The following is a 24,356-nucleotide window of genomic DNA, read 5'->3' as shown; positions in this document are numbered from 1 at the left end:
TACTATGCTTGAAAATTAAACACGGTTGGGATTTCTTTTTTCTTTTAAAAATCCCCTTTATTTCACCCATCCCCCATCCATCTCCTCTCTGGCAACCGTCGGTTTGTTGTCTGTGTGTGAGTCTGTTTGTTTGTTCATTTTTGTTTAAATTCTGCATGTAAGTGAAATCATATGGTATTTGTCTTTCTCTGAATTCTCTTAACATAATACCCTATAGGTCTATCCATGTTATTGCAAATGGCAAGATCTCATTCCTTTTTCTGGCTAAGTAATGTTTCATTATATATATACACACACACACACACATTTATATATAATGTTCATCTGTCAGTGGACACTTGGGCTGCTTCCATACCGTGGCTCTTGTGAATAATGATTCAGTAAACATAAGGGTGCATGTATTTCTTTGAATTACGGGTTTTGTTTTCTTTGGGTAAATACCCAGTAGTATAATTACTGGATCATATGGTATTTCTGTTTTTAATTTTTTGAGGAACTTCCATGCTATTTTCCACAGTGGTTGTACCAATTTACATTCCCACCGATGGTACCTGAGGATTTCTTTTTCCTTTTGTGAACACTTGTTATTTCTCATTTTTTTGATACTAGCCATATCTGACACATATGAGGTAATATCTCATTATGGTTTTGATTTGCAATTCCCTGATGATTAGTAATGTTGAGAATGTTTTCATGAGTCTGTTGCCCATCTGTATGTGTTCTTTGGAAAATTGTCTATCAAGTCTTTTGCCCATTTTAATCAGATGATGTATGTATGTATTTATTTTTTGGTATAGAGTTGTATAAGGTCTTTACATATTTTGGATATTAATCCCTTACTGGATATATCACTTATAACTATCTTCACCCTTTTTAGTTTTGTTTATGGTTTTATTAACTGTGCAAAAGCTTTTTATTTTGATGAAGTCCCAATGGTTTATTTTTGCTTTTGTTTCCCTTGCCCAAGGAGACATATCTAGAAATATATTGTTAAGGCTAATGCCAAAGAAATTACTCCCTATGCTTTCTTTTATGGGCTTTATGGTTTCAGGTCTCACATTTAGGTCTTTAATCCTTATTTAGTTTATTTTTGTGTGTGGTGTAAGAAAGTATCTTGGTTTCATTCTTTTGCATATAGTTGTCCATTTTTCCTAGCACCATCTATTGAAGAGACTGTCTTGACATTTTTGCCTCCTTTGTCATAGATTAATTGACTATGTAAGTGTGGGTTTATTTCTGGCCTCTATTCTGCTCCATTGATCTGTATGTCTGTTTGCATGCCAGTACCATGCTGTCTTGATGTAGTATATCTTGAAATTTAGGATTATGATTCCTCCAGCTTTGTTGTTCTCCTCATGCTTAGTTTGGTTATTCCAGGTCTTCTGTGGTTCCATACAAATTTTAGTATTATTTTTTGTAGTTCTGTGACAAGGCTGTTGGTATTTTGATAGAGATTGCATTGAATCTGTAGATTGCTTAGGGTAGTATTTTAATATTTTCCAGTCTATGAGCATGGAGTGTCTTCATTCTTCTGTGTCATCTTCGGTTTCTTTTATCAGTATTTTACAGTTTTGGGCGGTAAAAGTCTTCCAACTCCTTGGTTAGATTTATTCCTAGGTATTTTATTATTTTTGGTGTAATTATAAATGGGATTGTTTAAAACATAGCTGGGATTTTTAAAATGACTTTAACTGGGGTGCCTGGGTGGCTCAGTTGGTTAAGGGTCCAACTTCAGCCTACGTCATGATCTCGCTGTTCCTGAGTTTGAGCCCCGTGTGGGGCTCTGTGCTGACAGCTCAGAGCCTGGAGCCTGTTTCAGATTCTGTGTCTCCCTCTCGCTCTCTGCCCCTCCCCCACTGACGCTCTGTCTTTGTCTTTCTCTCTCAAAAACAAACATTAAAAAAAAATTAAAAATAACATGACATTTATTTCCTGTGGCCCAGTGTATGCTGATAATCTCTTCAAAACAGAACACACTGGTTAAAGTGTAACATATTGGCTTTTTTTTTTTTTAACTTCTCAAAGTATTGAAATATTTTCTAAAAACTTATACAGAATTAGCATGGATCTGTTTATTAAGCCCAAATCACAAAAGTTAACTTTTTTTTTTTTTTTAAATTTCTGCACCCACCTGCCAGAATCTTTTTTTTTTTTCAACGTTTTTATTTATTTTTGGGACAGAGAGAGACAGAGCATGAACGGGGGAGGGGCAGAGAGAGAGGGAGACACAGAATCAGAAACAGGCTCCAGGCTCCGAGCCATCCACCCAGAGCCTGACGCGGGGCTCGAACTCACGGACCGTGAGATCATGACCTGGCTGAAGTCGGACGCTTAACCGACTGCGCCACCCAGGCGCCCCACGAAAGTTAACTTTTGATGATGTGGTATGGTGGAGCAAACTTATTGTTTGGTTTTCTCTTTAATTATAGCAGTATTACATATTTAATTTTTTTTTTTTTAATTTTCCTTACAGGGAGATCTTATATATGTGAACTATGCTCGTACTGAAGATTTTTTCAAACTGGAAAGAGAGATGAACATCAATTGCAGTGGAAAGATTGTTATTGCAAGATATGGAAAAATCTTCAGAGGAAATAAAGTATTGTATCATTTGCTTTTCTAGAGGGAAGAGGATAGTATGTATCTTGTAAATGTAAATGATCAGCTTGTGTCATGTTTTCCAGAATTACCTCAATATACATATTAAAAGTTTTTTCCCCCTATTGGCCATGGTAGCATAGGAAATCCCGTTTTTTTGTTAACCTCCCATATCAAGAAAGGGAAATTACTTTTATTATAGAAACAAAATCTGCTTTTCAAAAAATTTTGAAGGAAATTTTGTATGTAAGCTGAAAAATTAAAACTTCCTTGCATTACTCAGTTTCCTTGCCCAGACATGATCAATCGTAACAGCTTTTCTTAGACTATATGAATTCTGTGAAATATGAATATAAATATCTTTTTGTATGTACTAATTTTACATATATTATACATTTTTTAATAAAGATAGGATCATACAGTATATGTAGCTTTACTTTTTCACTCAGTTATAATACAAAGGTATTCCTCTAAGCTAACGCATTGAAAGTTGTATAATGTGTGGCTAAGAGTCTAGGACTCTAGATCCATACCACATGGGGTCTAGTCTAAGCTGTTTTCTAGATCTTTTACTGCAAGCAAGTTATTTAACCTTTCTCTGCCAATGTTTCCTCGTATATAAAGTGAAATTAGTGCTATCACTTTAGAATGCTTACTGAGATGAAATTATTTTGTTTGAAAGCACTTATGATAGTGACTGGTACTTAGCTAATTACAAATACCTGGCTTCTTATTAAGTAAATATCTCATTCTAGATAGGTGCATAATACTTTATATAAGTATTATGCATGCATAAGACTTGATAAGCAGTTTAACTATTCCCGTGTTGACAGATGCTTGGCTTGAATTTATTACTATTACAAATAATTACATTGTGAACATCTTTGTCCATAAACACTTGAACATTTATGTAAAGATTTTTGTAGTATAGATTCCTAGAAATTGAATGGCTGAATCAACATGTATGTTCTTTCAAAATTTTGAAAGCCATCATCAAATTGCCTTCAAAAAAGTTGTGACAGATTTCATTCGCATTCATATTGTAAGAATGATTTCTGAATATTGGAATGTGTTTTAGTTAATCAAGACTGATGGTTATCTATCTTTTGCTATAATACTTCTGATAGTGAAGAATTCAGAATCTTGCTTGGAAAGGTTTTCCTGTTTGTGGTCAGTTTGGATTGTTAAAAAATGTTTACAGAACACGATGGGCAATTTTTCACACACTACAACTATTTTGTATAGAACTTTAAATTAGTTTAGTTCTACAAATATTTGTATGATGTGCCAGACTTGGAGGGCGGGTAGTTAAAAGTGAATTAAGACATGGTCCCTTTTCTAAAACCACCCTCAGTCTAGCAGGGGAGAAAGATATTTTAAAGATATTTAAAATACTATGGCCCATCCTATAACAGAGATGTGTACAAAATAGAAGAGGCAGAAAGAAGGGAGACATTAATTTTGTGGTTTTAGGAACAATTGGAATGTTTAAAAGAAGAGACAGTCACTTATTTGGAGTTGTATAGAGTAAATGAGAGTTGTTTGCTCTCCCAGGGGAGAAATTGTATTCAAGACATAAAGGATTGAATGTGTAACAGCATGACAGAAAGCAGTGCCTTAAGTTTCCTTACATTGTTAAATTGATTTTCACTTAGATGAATTAATTTGCCAGTACTACTTTATGGATTGCACATTGCCCCTGCAGGTTAAAAATGCCATGCTAGCAGGAGCCATAGGCATCATCTTGTACTCCGATCCAGCTGACTACTTTGCCCCTGGGGTACAGCCATATCCTAAAGGATGGAACCTTCCTGGAACTGCAGTGCAGAGAGGGAATGTGTTAAATTTGAATGGTGCTGGTGACCCGCTCACTCCAGGCTATCCAGCTAAAGGTAATGGATGGGCCTGTCATGGTCCACCTATTTTTACAAAAATATTACTTGCCCTTTTAGAAGACATAAAAGCAAACATCTATAGGATAACCTTAAAACTGTATGTAATTGTAATGTTTTGGATTACTGTTGCTAGGAATTCAAAAACCTTTCCCTCGTATTACTTTTTTTTTTTAATTTTTTAATTTTTATTTTTTTAATGTTTGTTTATTTTTGGGAGAGCAGTGGGGGGAGAGGGGTGGAGAGCAGAGAGAGAGACACAGAATGCAAAGCAGCCTCCAGGCTCTGAGCTGTCAGCACAGAGCCTGACGTGGGCTTGAACCCATGAATCATGAGATCATGACCCAAGCCAAAGTTGGCACTCAACTGACTGAGCCACCCAGGCCCCCCTCCCTTGTGTTACTTTTGTTTCAAATTTCCATGAGGTGTGGACATGGAGAGGGAAGGGTGGTTGAATTTCTCCTTTTTTTTTTTTTTTTTGAGAGAGAGATGGGGCACAAGCAGGGGAGGGGCAGAGAGAGAGAGAGAGGGAGACACAGAATCTAAATCAGGCTCCAGGCTCCAAGCTGTCAGCAGAGAGCCCAATGGGGGGCTCAAGCTCATGAAGATCATGAGCTCAGAGATCATGACCTGAGCCAAAGTCAGCTGCTCAACCTACTGAGCCACCCAGGCACCTCAATTTCTCTCTACTTTTTTTTTTTTTAATTTTTTTTTTTTAATGTTTATTTATTTTTGAGAGACACAGTGACAGAGTGAGAGCAGGGGAGGGGCAGAGAGAGACGTAGACACAGAATCCAAAGCAGGCTCCAGGTTCTGGGCTATCAGCACAGAGCCCAACGTGGGGCTTGAACCCACGAACTGTTAGATCATGACCTGAGCTGAAGCTGGACGCTTAACCGACTGAGCCACCCAGGTACCCCTCTCTCTACTTTTAATAGAGGTCCAGAACCACAGGTCCCCATACCCAAAGTAACATTGCTTTTACCAAACTAGGACTTTGGTTTTCTGAATTGCTTACTGATTTTATCCTTCTTTAGATGATACATTTGTATTTTTTTTTAAATACCAATAAGTTTTTGATGTTGTTTAATATGTAAAATGTAAAACGTTTTGACATCTGTGTAACTACCTCCACAATTAAGATAATGAACAGATCCATTATCCCAGAGTTTTCACTCATCTCTTTGTAATGCTTTCCTCTCAACCCTTCCTCACCCACTCCTTGCCAATTCCTAGGCAATCACTGATCTGCTTTCTGTCGGCATAATTATTTTGAGATCCATCCACATTTACGTCTGTGTCAATATTTCATTCTTTTTTATGCTATGTAGTATTTCACTGAATACACTATAGCTTGTTTATTCATTTATTTGTTGATGGATATTTGGATTGTTTTTAGTTTGGGGACTCCTGTATATAAAGCTACTATGAACAGTTGTATAGAAGTCTTTACATGTACATATGCTTTTAGTTCTCATGGATAAATCTATAGAAATGCAATGGCTGGATAATATGATGCATATTTAACCTTTGAAGAAATTTTCAAATTGTTTTCCAAAGTGGTTGTACCATTTTACACCCTAGCATCAGTGTGTGAGTATTCCAGTTACTGTACCCTTGCTACATTTAGTTTGGTCAGTCTTTTTGATTTTACATTCTAATAGAGAATCCTCCAACTTACTTTTTTTTTTTTTCCCCAAAGTTTTGGGGCCATTCTAGGTCCTTTCCATATGAATTTTAGAACAAGCTTATTTCCACTGAAAACGCTCCTGGGAATTTGAGATTGAATTAAATCTATATGTCAGTTTGGGTAGAATTGACATTTTAGAAGATACTAAATATTTTGATCTATGCACATGACACAACTCTTCGATTACTTAGGTATTATTTAATTTATCTCAGCATGTTTGTAGTTTTATTGTACAGATCCTGTCTTTCGCATTTATCCATATGCATTTTCTAGTTTTATGCCTTTTAAAAACACATTTTAAATTTCAATGTCCATACACTTATTGCTAGTAAATAGAAATGCTTTGTATTTCTAGAAGAAATACATTGATCTTGTGTCCTGCAAACTTGTTAAACTTAGTAGTTCTAGCAGATTTCTGTAGATACTATCAGTCTTTACACAGATGATCATGTTTTCTGAGAATACATTTTATTTCTTTGTTTCCAGTATGGATGCCTTTTGCTTTTTAGTATACTGGCTAGTACCTCTCCTACACTGCTGAAGAAAGTTGTTTAGAGGAGATACTTTCCCTTTGTTCCTGCCTCAAGGAGAAAAAAAATCCAGTGTTTTCTTCTTAAGTCTGATATTGCTGTAGATATTTTTTATAGATGTTTTTTGTCAGGTTGACAAAAGTTGTCAGGTTTGTCAGGAAGTTTACTTCTAATGTGCTAAAAGCCTTTATCTTAGCACATTTACCTAGGATTTTGTCAAATGCTTTTACCGAGTCTTGAGATGATAATAAGTTCTATTAATTTTGTTAAGTTATACTCGTAAACTTTTGAATGTTAAACCAACTCTGCCATCCTGGGATAAACTCTACTTGAACACAGTGCATTATCCTTTTGTTAAGAATATCTTTCATGAGGAGTATTGGCCTATGGATTTATTTCCTTGTGTATTTCTATCTCATTTTGGTTTCAGAGTAATGTTGGCCTCATGGGATGAGTTGGGAACTATTTCATCTTTTTTTAAATAGGAGTTTATATATAATGGGTTTGATTTTTGCCTGTAAACATTCAGTAGAACTCCCTAGCAAATATATCTGGGCCTGAAGTTTTGTTTTATAGGAATGTTTTTAACTACAAATTCAATTTTTTAAACAGATATGTGGCTAGTTAGGTTGTCCATTTATTCTTGAGTGAGCTTTGGTAGTTTGTCTCCTAAGGATTTTGTCCATTTCATCTAAGTTGTTAAATTTAATAGAGTTGTTCATAATCTTCTCAGTCTGTGTGTGTGTGTGTGTGTGTGTGTGTGTGTGTGTGTACATACATGTACAAGTGTGCTGTTCTTTATTCCTGATTGTGGCAATTTTTTTTTCTTTTTTTTCCTGAACTGTCTTGCTAAAGGTTGATCAGCTTTATTGATATTCTCAAAGCACCGGCTTTGGATTTTATTAATAATTGCTACCATTTTTCTATCTCATATTTCTTACTTTTCTGCTCTGATCTTTATTATGTCCTTTCCCTGCTTATTTTTGCCTCATTTGCTCTTCTTTTCTAGTTTGTCAAGGTGGAATCTGATGTCATTTTTTTTTTCAATGTTTATTTATTTTTGGGACAGAGAGAGACAGAGCGTGAACGGGGGAGGGGCAGAGAGAGAGGAAGACACAGAATCGGAAACAGGCTCCAGGCTCTGAGCCATCAGCCCAGAGCCCGACGCGGGGCTCGAACTCACGGACCGTGAGATCGTGACCTGGCTGAAGTCGGACGCTCAACCGACTGCGCCACCCAGGCGCCCCTGATGTCATTTGATTGAAACCTTCCTTTGTTTCTCAGATGGGTGTTTTAGTGCTGTACAACTATTTTGGCTGGAAGCCAAAGTCCCAGTGAGGTTGTAAGTCTGACCATAGGTTTCAGTCTTCCTTTAAAGAGAATATTGTATTACTATTTGAATAGGATCTTTATTATTCCCAAGATCTCATAAGTTCCCTTTAATTTTTTTTCAGTTATATCTAGTTTCAGAATTTGGGACACATTTTCCAGGCAATTGGTTAACTGAGGCTTCTTTAAGAAGGATTCAAGATATCCTTGAAGAAATAAAATATTCTTCTAAAATTCAAGAGAAATACATGAAGTGTCAAAACAAATTTGGAAATTTTTAATCCCAATGATTGATTTTACATTAAAATATAAATGATTTAGTTTCTTACTGTTGAATAAAATAGGCCATGTTAGGCAAAACAATCATTGGCTTGGAGGGAACTTTCAGTTTTTGATATAACTTCAAACATGTAATAGATCTGCAATAGTAATAAAAGAAATCTCTTTATACCCTTGGCTCAGATTCTTCAGTTATTTTCAATTTACCTTATTGATTTCTGCAGAGTACACTTTTAGACTTGATGTCAAAGAAGGAGTGGGAATCCCCAAGATCCCTGTACATCCTATTGGGTATAACGATGCAGAAGTATTGTTACGGTATGTTTTTTTAATTGGATAGATTAAGATATGTTGTACTAATATGTCCATTTTCTCATCTAAAATCAATGTAATCTAATTATGTCGAAAGTTAAGTCTGGTTGTACACCTGAAACCAATGTTATGTGTCACTTATATCTCACTAAAATTTTTTTAAGTAAAAATTCAGGAAACATAGTAGGAAAATGAGTTAAAAAAAAGAAAAGTCTTGTGTCAAGATTCTCCTGAAGTAGGAATAACAGAGCACAGCAAGAAATGGCAAGAAACTATTAGTTTACTACAAATGAAAGTCTCAAGTGCAAAACTGTCCAAAGATAGAAAAATACTGATTGGAAATTTTTCAAGTAGTTGGATTTTCTTAGGTATTAATTTGGTGTTTATACCTGACCTGTATTTTAAAAATATTATAATGTCCACTACTTATTAGATTTGTGAACTTGGATCAGCTACTTAATCTTTCTCTGATTCAGTTTCCTTGTCTGTGAAATGAGGATAGTAATTGTTTCTCCCTGATAGAGTTTTTAGGAGGAGGAGATGAGATCAAGTACATGAAGTATCTAGAATACAGTAAATATTTAATTAATGTTTGCTATTCTTGCATTCTGTTACTGATGTTCTTTTACAAACATCCAGACTTTTTTTTTTTAAGATGTTTATACCAATACAATTAGTGATTGCTTTATGAGTACCTACTAGATAATCAGCGCCTCTAGAAATTAATTTATTCTCCTTAACACAGTCATGAATTTCCTATTTTCAGTATTTCTTAAAAAAAAAATCTTTAATGTTTGTTTATTTTCGAGCATGAGTGGGGGAGGGGCAGAGAAAGACACAGAATCCGAAGCAGGCTCTAGGCTCCAGGCTGTCAGCCCAGAGCCTGTGGTGGGTCTCGAATTCACAAATCATGAGATCATGACCTGAGCTGAAGTCAGTATTTTCAGTATTTCTTAATCTTAAGTCTTCACTAGTCAAAAGTAAAGAGGCCGATGCTTCTCATTTCCTCTCCCTATCTTTTTCCTTAAGCTGTCTTATCACAAACATATTAAATACTTTATCTCAATTATGGCTTTCTCGGTAAAATGTCAGTTCCCCAAGGAGAGGGAACGTTAGCAGTACCTAGCTCAATAAATATTTGTTAAATGTATGATGAAATATCTCATTGTCAGACTTCATGATTTCTTCTAAGAAACTGTGACGTCAGCCTTCTTTCTGTCATTTTCGTTTTCTCTCGACAGTCACATGGGAGGAACTGCTCCACCAGATGACAGCTGGAAGGGAAGTCTTAATGTGGATTACAACATTGGGCCTGGCTTTGCAGGGCATGATTCCTTCAGGTAATTTTATATTACTTTAATAGACTGGAAAAGTTTTATATGTTTAATGGAAAAATGTCAAGATAACTGTTCTGCCAGGTAGCTTTTGCTTGTCTTTTTCTCATTTTTCATAGTGAACAATTGATACTTACAGGGGTGCTTGGGTGGCTCCAACGTTGGATTTTGGCTCAGGTCATGATGTCACAGTTTGAGAGAACGAGCCCCGCCTTGAGCTCTGTGCTAGGCGTGGAGCCTGCTTGGGATTCTCTCTCTGCCCCTCCCCATTAGCTCATGCTGTCTCTTCCTCTCTCAAAATCAATAAATAAACATTTTTTAAAAATTGAAAAAAAGAAATACTTACAGAGTGATGTACTGAATTATTATTCTTATAGTGGTATCAGAACATTTGTTTTATAAAGTCTTAAACATGACTAAATTTGAGTTTAGTGTTTAACATTTAACTTCCTTTTTCACCTTAAGTTTTAGAACAATGTTTCAGATAACCCAGTATTTCAAATGTATAACATTTTGAAAGTTGCCTTAAGGGAAGGAGTACAAGAGAGGAGACAAAGGAGGGTAACATATACTGCTCACCTACTATGTAGGGTAAGCACATAACTATGGTAAGGCTCAATGCATTATCATTCTCACATGCACTATTGTAGAGGAGTGATCACAGAATATTTGTTCATTGAGCTTAAGTTATACAGAAAGGTTAAGTTGAACACTGGATCAAGGCAGGAAGGAAATTGCAGTTTAAAGAGATCATCTTGGGTAGAGTTGTGAAACAACATGGCATGATTACAACTTGAAGTAGCTTGATTTGCCTGAAAAAGAAAGGGAGATAGAACACTGATAAATCAGAGAACATATACCTCTTTTTAATAAAATCAGTCTTGTTTGGTAACATGTTACCATAACAATGTGAAATTGGATTCTTAGTGGTTTTTAGTTTTTGTAAGAATTTTTCTCCAGAACTTTTAAGGTATTAGAAGTTTAATATTTTATTTTATGGGAATTTTAGAAATACTTTAAGTGCTTATTTATCTTTATAACTTAGAGCAGAGTTACTTTAATATAAGAGAGTTTATTATCTAATTTATTAATACCTTAACAGCAGCAGGAAAACCTAACATACACAATGAAAGATAAAGGCTATTTGTTTGTTTATTGAGTGTGAGCAGGGAAGAAGGGCAGAGGGAGAGAGAGAGAATCTCAGACAGGCTCCATTCTCAGCATGGAGCCTGATGCAGGCCTTGATCCCATGACTAAGGACCAAGACCTGAGCCAAAATCAAAAGTCAGACACTCAACCAACTAAGCTATCCAGGTCCCCCAACAAAGGCCTTTCTGATTTAGAAACAGAAACATGATGACACAGAGAACACAGAAAACCTACAGCTTCAGTTCTATAATTGTAGTTCAAGAGTAAATCATAAGCATACAAATCCCCTTGTCTAGATATCAAAAAGCTATTCTTCACCATGGGCACAAAATTATTAATTGATTTGAACTCAAAATGAACAAATACACAAATAAAAATCTCTGTCATTTTTCACCCAGAAGAGTTCTTGACAATCTATTTACAGATATTCAACGTCGCTTTTCACTCAGATAAGCCGTCTAGATTCTCTGTCATTTCTCACCCAGAAGAGCCCTTGACAATCTATTAATCCATTTACAGAGATTACCAAGTGACAAGACATGAAACCACATTCCTGGAGGGGGAGATGGGTGAGAGGATGGACTAAACGGATGACGGGCATTAAGGAGGCACTTGTTGGGATGAGCACTGGGTGTTATATGCAAGTGATGAATCAATGGGTTCTACTCCTGAAATCCTGAAACGAATACTATACAGTATATTAAGTAACTTGAATTTAAATAAATACATTTTTAAAAAACACGTACAGAAAAACCCAAAACACGCAATTAGTAGGAAAAAGAGTATATAGTTAGAGATGCACAAAAAAGAGACAAACCAAGGAACAGACTTAACTATAGAGAACAAACTGATAGTTACCAGAGGGGAGGTAGTTTGGGGAGAATGGATGAAACAGGTGATGGTGTTAAAGAGTACACTCATCATGATGAACACCAAGTAATGTACAGAATTGTTAAATCACTGTATATTGTATGCCTGAAGCTAATATAACACCATATGTTAACTATACTGGAATTAAAAAAAAAAAAAACTTAATAATAAAAAAAGCTAGAGGGGCACCTGGCTGGCTTAATCAGTAGAGCAGGAGACTTTGATCACGGGTCATGAGTTCAGGTCCCACGATGGGCATAGAGCTTACTTAAAATAAGATAAAGTATAATTTTTAAAAAGTTGGAGATACAGATCAGCAGAGTTAAAATTCTGTCACTGCTTCTGATTTACCTTAGAGCCAAAAGAAGACATGTCTGGGTTTATGCTACCCACACCTGGTTCTGTGAGGTGAATCTATTGCACATCTCAATGGAACTTCCAAAAATGCTAAAGGATGATTTTTTTAAGTAAAACCATAATTCTCCTACAGATATAAAATGAACATGTGTCAAATATTTCATTTAATTCATTAATAAGGAAGCCGCAAAAGAGTTTAAGATGGTTCAAAGGAAAATTCAATGATACAAAAACAGAATGCTGAAATGAAAGTACATTACTCAATAGCAGAAAAACTTGTTTCTTCCACTCTGAAGGAATGAACTAAATATTCACTAGACAGATTGGGTGTTTCAGTCGATGTATTGTTTCTACAAATTAACCTCAATCTCTACAGAGTTGTGAAATCTTCTAATCAAAGACAGTGATAGGCAGAGGTAACTGATGGATGAGCTAAGGCCTTTCTTGCTTTTTCCTTAAAGGAGTTTATTCATTCATTTCACAAATATTTATTGAACATTTACTATAACCTAGGTACTATTCAGCAGTGCACAAAACAGGCAAAATTCCCTCCCATGTGGGGCTTACATTGTCATTCATTTTTTTTTTTTTTTTGGAACATTATGAATTTGAAGTGATAGGACAAATGGATATTCTTTTAGAAACTTCTGGAGTCAATGGTATTAAAACTAGGAAGACTTAAGGATTAAATATGTGGATAGTCTATTTTCAGGTTTTAATTAAAATAGATTTTTTTTTCTGGGGTGCCTGGGTGGCTCAGTCGGTTGAGCGTCCGACTTCGGCTCAGGTCATGTTCTCACAGTTCGTGGGTTCGAGCCCCAAGTCGGGCCCTGTGTTGACAGCTCAGAGCCTGGAGCCTGCTTTAGATTCATTGTCTCCCTCCTCTCTGCCCCTAGCCCACTCGCATTCTGTCTCTGTCTCTCTCAAAAATAAATACACATTAAAAAAAATTTTTTTTTGAATAGATTTTTTTTCCTCATTCCTCATTTGTAACATTTGTATTTTCTTCATTTAATGACATAGTATCAATGGCTTGGGGTTTCTTACTAATCTTGGGCTTCTATTTTTAGATATACATGCTAAAAGTGTTTCTGCTTTTTTGCTATTAGTTTTTATCTATTTGATATTTTAAATGAACATTTAAAAATATTTTTTTATCTGAATATGCATTCAGAAACACAATATACTTCTGGTGGGGAAAAACCAGAATCTGCAGTTAGCAATGTAAAGGTTTTGACAACCTCTTAATTCCTCCATTCATAAATAAACATAAATTAGAAACTGCTGAGATTCCTCTATCTACCCCACCCCCCAAGGATAAAGATTTATTTTGTTTACTTCTGAAAAAAATGGCTCAGCATTTTCCCATATCATTTTGGGTTCATAAAATGTGAATGGCTTTTTTGTTTGTTTGTTTTTCTATTTGAGCTTGATTGAATTTTCCTTTGAGTTATAATTTGGGAAGTTGTATTTCATGAACGGATATTTAAAACGCTGGCCCAAATCAGAATCAACAGTGATGGGCTAGAAAAGTTTCATCATACAGTTGTCTTGTGCATTTTAGCAGGTGCTTCCCAAATTCCTATTTCCTTCCCAAATTTGCCATGTTTCTTTTTGGCAGCTCTCAGCCAGCTATTTAACAATGTACTGACTGAATAACCTTGAAGAAAGGTCAATAACCTTGAAGAAAGTTACTCACCAGCAGGAATTAATGTAAATACGAAGACCTACTTAAAAAATGCTTATTTGTTCTTTAACACATAATTGGCTGTCTTATTTTTGTAATTCATACAGTATACTTACAAAGTTTAGAATGAATACCCAAGACATTGTGAATAAGTATTTTGGACTTTATTAACAATATAGCTTTGTGGGAGGAGTAATAAAAAATATTGACATTCTATTTTCAAAATCTGACTTCAAGCATGCTTAAGTACTTAGGAGTAAAATACATTAACCATTTGCAAATTTCACACATCAAGAATATTAATGATTATAGAATTTAGGTTGTGGATGTATGGGAATTCATTGACTTATTAGAGTTTTCTGTAATTTTGAGATTTTTCATAATAAAACGTTGGAACAAAACTGTTAGACATAATGCTCTACGTGGAGTAATTTATTCCCTTTGTAATCCTAGGAAGGTTAGAATGCATGTTCATAACACCAATAAAATTACAAGGATTTATAATGTAATTGGAACAATCAGAGGATCTGTGGAACCTGGTGAGTATGAATTTTTTAAACACTTCATTTTCACAAAGATTAAAAGAGTAAGAGATAAAAACCTTTAGTCAATAATTCTTTATTTCCCTTGAGTGATTAGAGACAACTACATTTGAAAAAAAAAAATGCACAACGCTAAAAGAAACCTGTACTTTATAAGTGTTGATTTTTTTTTTCTATAGAAGAAACACAACCAAAAGGGAGTTTAATTTAAAGACACAAGTCACAAGTATTTGTAAGGTATTCAAAATTGTAGTTCTTTTGAACACATTATTTTCCAGACAGGTATGTTATTCTAGGAGGTCATCGGGACTCCTGGGTGTTTGGAGCTATTGACCCAACCAGTGGAGCTGCTGTTTTGCAAGAAATTGTCCAGAGTTTTGGAAAACTGATGGGTAGAGGTAAATGATGTTTCTTTGGTAGTTGATGACAAAACATGACTCACTTAATTTTCCTCTATTTTTAGGCACATGTGCCTAATTAATGTATGTTAACAATGATTGCAGGCTGGAGACCTAGAAGAACAATCATTTTTGCCAGCTGGGATGCAGAAGAATTTGGGCTGCTGGGCTCCACAGAATGGGCTGAGGTAAATATGGCCAGAGGTTCTTGTTCTTGACCAACAGGGAAACAAATACATGTATTTCAGGGTGATCACAGATAGATTCCATTACCTAAAAATGGTTTTAGTTTGGAGAAAGACTCAAAAATTTAAGAAATTTTGTAAATGGAATTATTCTAGTAAATTGCCTTTCTGATTCCAGATATTTATTTCTTCTTTAGGTATGATTGATTTTCATTTCACACTGGTCCCAGATGCTTTATCTTTAAGTGTCTCTCTTAGACACCCTTCTTTCATCTTCCCTTAGCCTCCATATTGAGTAAGCTCTTTAACGTACAAGGTAAGGCCACACATTTTTGTCAAGACATGAACACTGTATACTTGCTTTACCTGCACCATCTATTTATCTTTGGGTTGATATTTTATAGAATTGTTTTAAAGCATGTCATATATTTCTTGTTATTGTCTGGTTTTAAAATACCTTCCTCCTGACTACTTACCTGTTTATTTTGAAATAACGTGAATGAAATAAACGTGGGGGTGAAATCATATAGTTATTTCTCTGCTTTCTTATCCCTATATTCAATTGACATGGCAAAGTTTTGTTATCATTTTGGTAATTATCAGTATGCATTTTGGAAGTAGACTGTTCATTTGGATGAATCAAATTTCCTCTACTTTAAGAAATGCAAATTCTTGTGAATGCATGTGTATATAAATACGTGACTCTGTTTCTCTAATTTTACCAACTTAAAGATCAAAAAAATCTCAGATATAAAATAAAACATGTACTTCACATTAATCTAAATAAATCGGGGTTAAAAGACAATTTCAACACTGTTAATTCATGATAATATTCAGCAGCATACTTTTCTTAAAAATAGTTAAGGAATCTTTATTTCTACTCAAAATGTTATAATGGAAACTGACTCTATCTATAGAAGAGACAGCTACTATTTGGCCATTGTGGGCAAGGGGAGAGAGGAAATAGTCCTCACTTGTGCCATAACCACTCACAGCTTTACATTTTTTATTATAATATATTCTATTTATTTAATTTAAGTTTATTTATTTTGAGAGAGAGAGAGAGAGAGAGAGAGAGAGAGAGAGAGCATGCATACTCAAGAGCAGGGGAAGAGTAGAGACAGAAGGAGAGAGAGAGGGGAAAGAATGAGAACATAACCCAAACTAGGCTCTGCACTGCCAGCATGGAGATCAATGCGGGGTTTGAACTCACGAACCGTGAGATCATGACCTAAGGCAAAACCAAGAGTCAGATGCTCAACTGGCTGAGCCACCCAAGTGCCCCTATTCTTCTTTTTAAATTTAAGTATAGTTGACATACAGTATTAGTTTCAGGCACACAAACCGTAGTTTGATAATTTTATACGTTATTCAATGCTTGCCATAATAAGTGTAGTTACTACCATCTATCACCATACAAAGTTATTATAATATTATTGACTATGCTGTACTTTACATTCATGACTTGTTTATTATTTATAACTGGAAGTTTGTACCTCTTAATCCCCTTCCCACTCCTCTCCCTTCTTGCAACCACTAGTTTTTTCTCTGTATTTATTAGCCTTTGTTTTTTGTTTGTTTTGTTTCTTAGATTCCACACATAAGTAAAATCATGTGGTATTTGTCTTTCTCTGACTTAATTCAGTTAGCATAATACCTCCTAGGTCCATCTATAGGTCCATCTACAATGTCACAAATGGCAAAATTTCATTCTTTTTTATGACTGAGTAGTATTCTCGTGTGAGTGTGTGTGTGTGTGTGTGTGTGTGTGTGTAGAGAGACACATCACATCTTCTTCATTCATCCCTTGACGGACACTTAGATTGCTTCCATATCTTGGCTATTATAAGTAATGATGTAATAAATATAGGGGTGCATATATCTTTTTTAATTTGTGTTTTTATTTTCTTTGGATAAGTACCCACCAGTGGAATTTCTGGATCATATGGTAGTTCTATTTTTAATTCTCTGAGGAATTTCCACGCTGTCCTGTAGTGACTGCTCCAATTTCTGTTCCTACCACCAGTGCACAAGGGTTCCCTTTTGTCCACGTCCTCACCGATACTTGTTATTTCTTATCTTTTTGATACTAGCTATTCTGACAGATAGGAGATGATATCTCATTGTGGGTTTCATTTGCATTTCCCTGATAAATGATGTTGAGCATATTTTCATGTGTCTGTTAGCCATCTGTATGTCATCTTTGAAAAAATGTCCATTGAGGTCCTCCACCCATTTTTTATTGGCTTATTAGGGTTTTTTTTGTTGTTGTTGTTGTTGCGTTGTATCAGTTCTTTATACGTTTTGGATATTAATCCCTTCTTAGTACATAATTTGTAAATATCTTCTCCCATTCAGTAGGTTGCCTTATTGTTTTATTGATGTTTTTATTTGTTTGGTTTTTTGTTGTTGTTTTGCTGTGCAAAAGCTTTCTATTTTTTTTTTTTTTTAATTTTTTTTTTCCAACGTTTATTTATTTTTGGGACAGAGAGAGACAGAGCATGAATGGGGGAGGGGCAGAGAGAGAGGGAGACACAGAATCGGAAACAGGCTCCAGGCTCTGAGCCATCAGCCCAGAGCCCGACGCGGGGCTCGAACTCCCGTACCGCGAGATCGTGACCTGGCTGAAGTCGGACGCCTAACCGACTGTGCCACCCAGGCGCCCCAAAAGCTTTCTATTTTGATGTAGTCTCAATTGTTTGTTTTTGCCTTTGTATCTCTTGCCCAAGGAGACAGATCCAGAAAGATATTACTGAGGCTGATATCCAGGAGATTACTGCTTATGTTTTCTTTTAGGAGTGTTATAGTTTCAGGTCTTACATTTAGGTCTTTAATAAACTTTGAGTTTGTTTTTGTGTATGGTATAAGAAAATGGTCTAGTTTCATTCCTTTGCATGTAGCTACTCAGTTTCCCCAACACCATTTATTGAAGAGACTGTCTTTTCCCTATTGCATATTTTGCCTCCTTTGTCATAGAGTAATTGCCATTAAGTGGGTTTATTTTTGGCTCTGTATTCTGGTCCATTGATCTATGTGTTCTGTTTTTTTAAGAGTTTTTTTTTTTTTTTTAAGTTTATTTATTTTGGGAGTTAATTTATTTTGAGGGAGAGAGAGAGAGAGAATGGGAGAGAGGCAGAGAGGGACAGAGAGAGAATCCCAAGCAGGCTCTGCACTGTCAGCACAGAGCCCGAAGTGGGGCTTGAACTCACGAACCATGAGATCATGACCTGAACTGAAATCAAGCCAAATGCTCTACCATCTGAGCCACCCAGGCACCCCAATGTGTGCCATTTTTGTGCCAGTACCATACTGTTTTGATTACTATTGCTTCTTAGTGTAGTTTGAAATGTGGGATTATGATATCTCTAGTTTTGTTCTCTTTTCTTAAGATTATCTTGTTCATCTATAGTCTGTTGTGCTTCCATACAAATATTAGGATTATTTGGGGCGCCTGGGTGGCGCAGTTGGTTAAGCGTCCGACTTCAGCCAGGTCATGATCTCGCGGTCCGTGAGTTCGAGCCCCGCGTCAGGCTCTGGGCTGATGGCTCAGAGCCTGGAGCCTGTTTCCAATTCTGTGTCTCTCTCTCTCTCTGCCCCTCCCCCGTTCATGCTCTGTCTCTCTCTGTCTCAAAAATAAATAAATGTTAAAAAAAAATTAAAAAAAAAATAAAAAAAAACAAATATTAGGATTATTTGTTCTAGTTCTGTGAAAAATGCTAAGTTACTGGTATTTTGATAAGGATTGCATTGCATCTGTAGATTGCTTTGGGTACTATTGACATTTAAAAATATTAATTAATCCATTCCACCAGCATAGTATATCTTTCCATTTGTTTGTGTTATCTTTGGTTTCCTTCAACAATACTTTCTACTTTTTAGAGTACAGATCTTTCACCTCCTTGGATAAATTTATTCCTAGGTATTTTCTTTTTGGTGTAGTTGTAAATGGAATTGTTTCTTTAAAATCTCGTTCTGCTACTTTGTTATTGGCATATAGAAACAACAGATTTCTGTGTATTAATTTTACATCTGGCAACTTAATCATTTATTAGTTCCATTAGTTTTTTGGTGGAGTCTTTAGGGTTTTCTGTATATAGTATCGTCATCTACAAGCAGTGACAGTTTTCCTTTTCCTTACCAATTTGGATGCCTTTTTTTTTTTTTTTCCTTATCTGACTGCTACAGCTAGGACTTCCAATATTATGTTGGAGAAACTGGCAAGAGTAAGCATCCTTGTCTTGTTCCTGATCTGTAGAGGAAAAGCTTTCAACTTTTCACCATTGAGTGTGAGGTTAGCTGTGGGTGTGTCGTTTGTGGCCTTTATTATGTTGAAGTATGTTCCTTCTAAACCCAGTTGCTGAGAATTTTTATCATGAATTTTGAATTTTGTCAAATGGTTTTTCTGCATCTATTAAGATGTGATTTTTTTATTCTTCATTTTGTTAATGTGTGTCACATTGATTTGCAAATATTGAACAACCCTTATATCCCTGGAATAAATCCCACTTGATCATCATAAATGATCCTTGCATTTTTGGTTTGCTAATAATTGGTTGAGAATTTCTGAATCTATGTTCATCAGGGATATTGGCCTGCAATTTTCTTTATTTCTATGTATTTATTTTTTTGTAGTGTCTTTTAGATGGTTTTGGTATCAGGGTAATGCTGGCGTCACAGAATGGGACGTTTTACTTCCTCTTCTCTTTTTTGGAATAGTTTGAGAAAGATACATATTAGCTCTTCGTAAGTGTTTGGTAAAATATATATGTGAAGCCACTGGGCTGGCCTTGTGTTTTTTGGGAGTGTTTTCGTTACAGATTCAATTTTGTTACGAGTAATTGATCTCAGATTTTTGATTTCTTCTGATTCAGTTTGAGAAGATTGTATGTTTCTAGAATTTTATCTGCTTCTTCTAGCTTGTCCAGTTTTTGGATATTTAATTTTTATAGTCTTTTATAATATTTTGTATTTCCATGGTGTTAGCTTTAACTTCTGTTTTGTTCATGATTTTGAGTCCTCTTTTTCTTCATGGGTCTGGCTAATGGTCAATCAATTTGGTTTATATTTTCAAAGAACCAGCTCTTAGTTTCACTGATACTTTCTCTCCTTTAAGTTTTTATTTCCTTTATTTCTGCTCTGATCTTTATTACTTCTTTTTTTCTACTAATTTTGGTTTTGTTTGTTCTTTTTGGGTTTTGTTTGTTCTTTTTCTTTCTTTAAAAAAATTTTTTTTTTAATGTTAATTTATTTTTGAGAGAAAGAGTGTTGTGAGCTGGGGAGGGACAGAGAGGGAGACACAGAATCTGAAGCAGGCTCCAGGCTCTCAGCTGTCAGCACAGAGCTTGACCCGGGGCTCAAACTCACAAGCCATGAGACCATGAAGCCTGAGCTGAAGTTGGCTCCTTAACCAACTGAGCCACCCAGGCACCCCTGTTCTTTTTCTAGTGAGGTTAGATTGAGATTTTTCTTGTTTCTTGAGGTAGGCCATAATGTATTGCTATAAAACCTTCTTCTTAGAACTGCTTTTGCTGTGTGCTGAAAAATTGAATCATTGTTTCCATTTGTCTCCAGGTATTTTTTTATTTCCTCTTTGATTCATTCATTGATTTATTCGTTGTTGATAGCATATTGTTTTAACCTCAACATATTTGTGTTTTTACCAGTTCCCTTCTTGTTACTGATTTCTAATTTTTACCATTGTCATTGGGAAAGATGCTTAATAGGATTTTAATCTTAAATTTATTGAGATTTGTTTTGTGATATAGCATATGATCTGGAAAATGTTGCATGTGCCATTGTAAAGAAAGGTGCATTCTTCTATTTTTGGGTGGAATGTTCTGTATTTATCTGTTAAATCCATCTAGTCTAATGATTCATTTTGAAACCACTGTTTCATAATAGATTTTCTGTCTGGATGATATATCTATTGATGTAAGTGGGGTGTTAAAATCCCCAACTGTTATACTATTACTGTGGATTTCTACCTTCTTATGTCTGTTAACATTTGCTTTATATATTGCTTTATATGTTAGGTGCATAGATATTTACCATTGTTATATCTTCTTGTTGGATTGATCTCCTTATTATGTGATGCCTTCTTTGTCTCTTGTTATAGTCTTTGTTTTAAAGTCTGTTTGATAAAAGTATTGCTACTCCAACTTTTTTTTTTTTTTTTGCTTCCTCTTGCATGGATATCTTTTTCCATCCTTTCACTTTTTGTCTCTGTGTGTCTTTTGATCTGAGGTGAGTCTCTTTTAGACAGCATATAGATGGATTTTGCTTATTAATCTATTCCGTCATTCTCTCTTGATTGGAGCATTTAGTCCATTTACATTAAGGTACTAATTAATAGATATATACTCATTGCCATTTTGTTAATTGTTTTCTGGGTTTTTTTTAGTTTTTTTCTGTTCCTTTGTTCTTCTCTTGCTCTCTTTCTTTGTGATTTGATGGTGTTCCTTTAGTATTATGCTTGGGTTCCTTTTTATTTTTGTGTATTATAGGTTTGAGTTTGTGGTTATGGTAAAGTTGATATATAACCTCTTATGTATTAGTACTCTATATAAGTTGATGGCTGCTTGGGTATGAATACATTCAAAAACACTAAATTTTTGACCCCTCCCCCCATTTTATTTATATGATGTCATATTTTACATATTTTTCATACTGCCTACCTAATATTCTAAATATAGTTGACTTTATTATTATTGTCTTTTTAGCCTTCATACTACCTTTATAAGTGACTCATTTACTACCTTTACTATATGTTTGCTTTTACCAGTAGAAATTTTTCCTTTCATAATTTTTTTTCTAGTATGACCTTTTATTTTCTAAAGAAGTGTCTTTAATGTTTATTGGAAGGCAGGTTTAGTGATGATGAATTCCATTAGCTGTTGTTCATCTGGGAAACTCTTTATCTCTTCATCAATTCTGAATGGTAAACTTGGTGGATGGAGTATTCTTGGTTATGTTTTTTTCTACCACTTTTAGCACTTTGAATGTATCATGCCCCTCACATCTGGCCTGCAAAGTCTCCGATAAATCAGCTTATAGCCTTATTGAGTTTCCTTTGTATGTAAGTATTTGTTTTTCCCTTGGTGCTTTTAAGATTCTCTTTATGTTTTGACATTTTAATTATTATGTTTCTTGGTGTGGACTTCCTTGGGTTTATTTTATTTGGGGATCCCTGGTATTCCTGGATGTCTCTTTCCTTCCCCCAGTTAGGGAAGTTTTCAGCTGTTACTTCTTCAAATAAGTTTTCTGCTTCCTTCTCTCTTTCTTCTCCTTCTGGGAACCCTGTAATGCAGAAGTTGTTATGCTTAATGCGGTGATACCTTAACCTGTCCTAATTTAAAATTTTTTTTTTCTTTTTGCTGTTCAGTTTGGTTGCTTTCCACAATCCTGTTTTCCAGCTCACTGATCTGTTCTGCTGCCTCTATTCTGCTGTCATTTTAGTTATTGTATTTTTCAGTTCTGATGGTTCTTTTTTATATTTTCTGTCTCATTGTTGAAGTTCTCACTGAATTCACCTATCCTTCTTTCAAGTCTGTTGAGCATCTTTATGACCATTACTTTGAACTCTTTCTCAGGTAGATGGCTTATTTTTGTTTCATTTTGCTGAGGTCCAGCCCTAGCAGGTCCAGGGGTTCCCAAAGGATGAATGGCATTGGCGAAAATAACAAATGGACACAGACAATAGCAGTGTGTTAGACTGGTCGCTTTATTGTGGCAAACGTGGCATTTTCTATGTTAGCAATTTCCTTGTAGAGTGCATCATCTATGTTTCTCAGCATTACCTAATTCTAAATATGTTTCTTTGTGTAATCACCCAGTAAGGAACAACATAGTTATTTTCTTGTAACATTCCCTCCTGCCCTTCTGCTTATTAATTTCTTCATACTATTTTCATTATGAATCTACATTTGTCTATAAAGCATTTGCTTTGCTATTTTCATGAAAGGTCATCTATCTCTCAACACCTCAAGTGGAAGGTTTACAGGGATATGACTTCTTAATTGTTCCTTTGAACCATTTGCAATACAAGGAACAAAAGTATTCTCTTTGGTCTGGGGTGCCGGGAGGGAGCCAAGAGGGCCCTGGGAACCCATGCCTTATGCGTTCCCAGATAGACAATGTATACCTAGGAGCTAATGAACCATTCTGTACCTTAACCCACCAGGTCCAGTTATCATCTGGAATGCCTCCTGGGGGCCAAGTGGGTCTAGGGTTTGGAGTAACTTGTATCCATGGATACATCCCTTTGTTGGCCGGGTGGGGATTTCAAACCCATTTGTCCCCCTCCTTGGCTGGGAAATATATGGGTCTATCCTTCCTTTAGGTGGGGGACAGGCAGACAGGGGTGGCACCGGCTGGGTATAAGGTTTCATTATCCATCTTTGGATTCTCATGGTTTTTCCCAGAGGGAGTTTATATATCCCTGAGTTTGCCCCCATGGGTTTATTTTGAATCATCAATGCTAATTAGACCATGGGGATGGCCATGATGAATAACAGGAGGGATTCTGGTAGCTTCCCATTCGAAGGGTCACTGTGCGTTGCCCTCTGCCAACCACCCAGGCTGTGCCATCAGGAAGGCTGGATGGATTGGCTTCCGGCATCATTTAGTTCTTTTTTTGAGGTCTTGTTCTTTTGTTTAGAACATCTTCCTCTGTCTCCTTTGTCTGACTTTGTTTGTTTCTATGAATTATGTGGAATGGGTACCTCTTCCAGTCTTGAAGGAGGAGCCTTATAGAAGAATGTCTCCTGTGTAGACTGTGTACTTGTTGGCTTTGGCTGGCTGGTTGGTGCTGGATGGGCATTGGCTGGGGCCCTCTACACAGAGGCACCCTGTCAGGTCAGCTGGAGCGAGTGTAACCCATGGTTCCTAGAGTGCTTTGCACTATGGTCACCTTGGAGGGTCAGCTGAAATGAAGCAGACTCAGGCCAAGGGTTTTTGGGGTGCTCTACATTGGGGCTGCCTTGGTGGGATGGCTGGAGATGGTATGGGAGCAGGCCAGATATGACATGGTGCTTTGTGCCTGGGTCACCTTGATGGGACAGCTGAAGCTGGTGTGGGTTAGAGGACTGAGTAATCTGACCCTGGAGAGAGTTCTAGCAGTTACCCACATTTGGCAGACATTCTATGGTTGGTAAATGGATTTCCTTCACTTAATAATCTAGTTTCCCTTTATTTTATTTTATTAAA

At 35.9% G+C, this 24,356-nt stretch overlaps 1 protein-coding gene across 2 annotated transcripts in view; it reads left to right on the top strand.

Annotated features, from left to right (window-relative positions):
• The window catches only part of NAALAD2 (N-acetylated alpha-linked acidic dipeptidase 2), a 60,852-nt gene that overhangs the window by 13,061 nt on the left and 23,435 nt on the right, over positions 1-24,356 (top strand). Inside the window, exons 5-11 of one of the 2 annotated variants that reach the window (XM_047071112.1) lie at positions 2,474-2,599; positions 4,304-4,490; positions 8,543-8,636; positions 9,872-9,970; positions 14,481-14,566; positions 14,848-14,967; positions 15,073-15,155. In XM_047071112.1, coding sequence (XP_046927068.1) covers positions 2,474-2,599; positions 4,304-4,490; positions 8,543-8,636; positions 9,872-9,970; positions 14,481-14,566; positions 14,848-14,967; positions 15,073-15,155 — 795 coding nt within the window. The remainder of the gene's footprint in view (positions 1-2,473; positions 2,600-4,303; positions 4,491-8,542; positions 8,637-9,871; positions 9,971-14,480; positions 14,567-14,847; positions 14,968-15,072; positions 15,156-24,356) is intronic. The other variant, XM_047071113.1, reaches the window with a different exon arrangement.

Source organism: Lynx rufus, unplaced genomic scaffold (assembly GCF_022079265.1).
Source record: "Lynx rufus isolate CCGP_SWC_20201006 ecotype Redwood Valley unplaced genomic scaffold, mLynRuf1.p SCAF_9, whole genome shotgun sequence".
In the NCBI taxonomy this organism is placed as follows: Eukaryota; Metazoa; Chordata; class Mammalia; order Carnivora; family Felidae; genus Lynx; species Lynx rufus.
The sequence above is the reverse complement of the archived record's forward strand: the minus strand, read 5'-3'. Positions and strand labels throughout refer to the sequence as shown.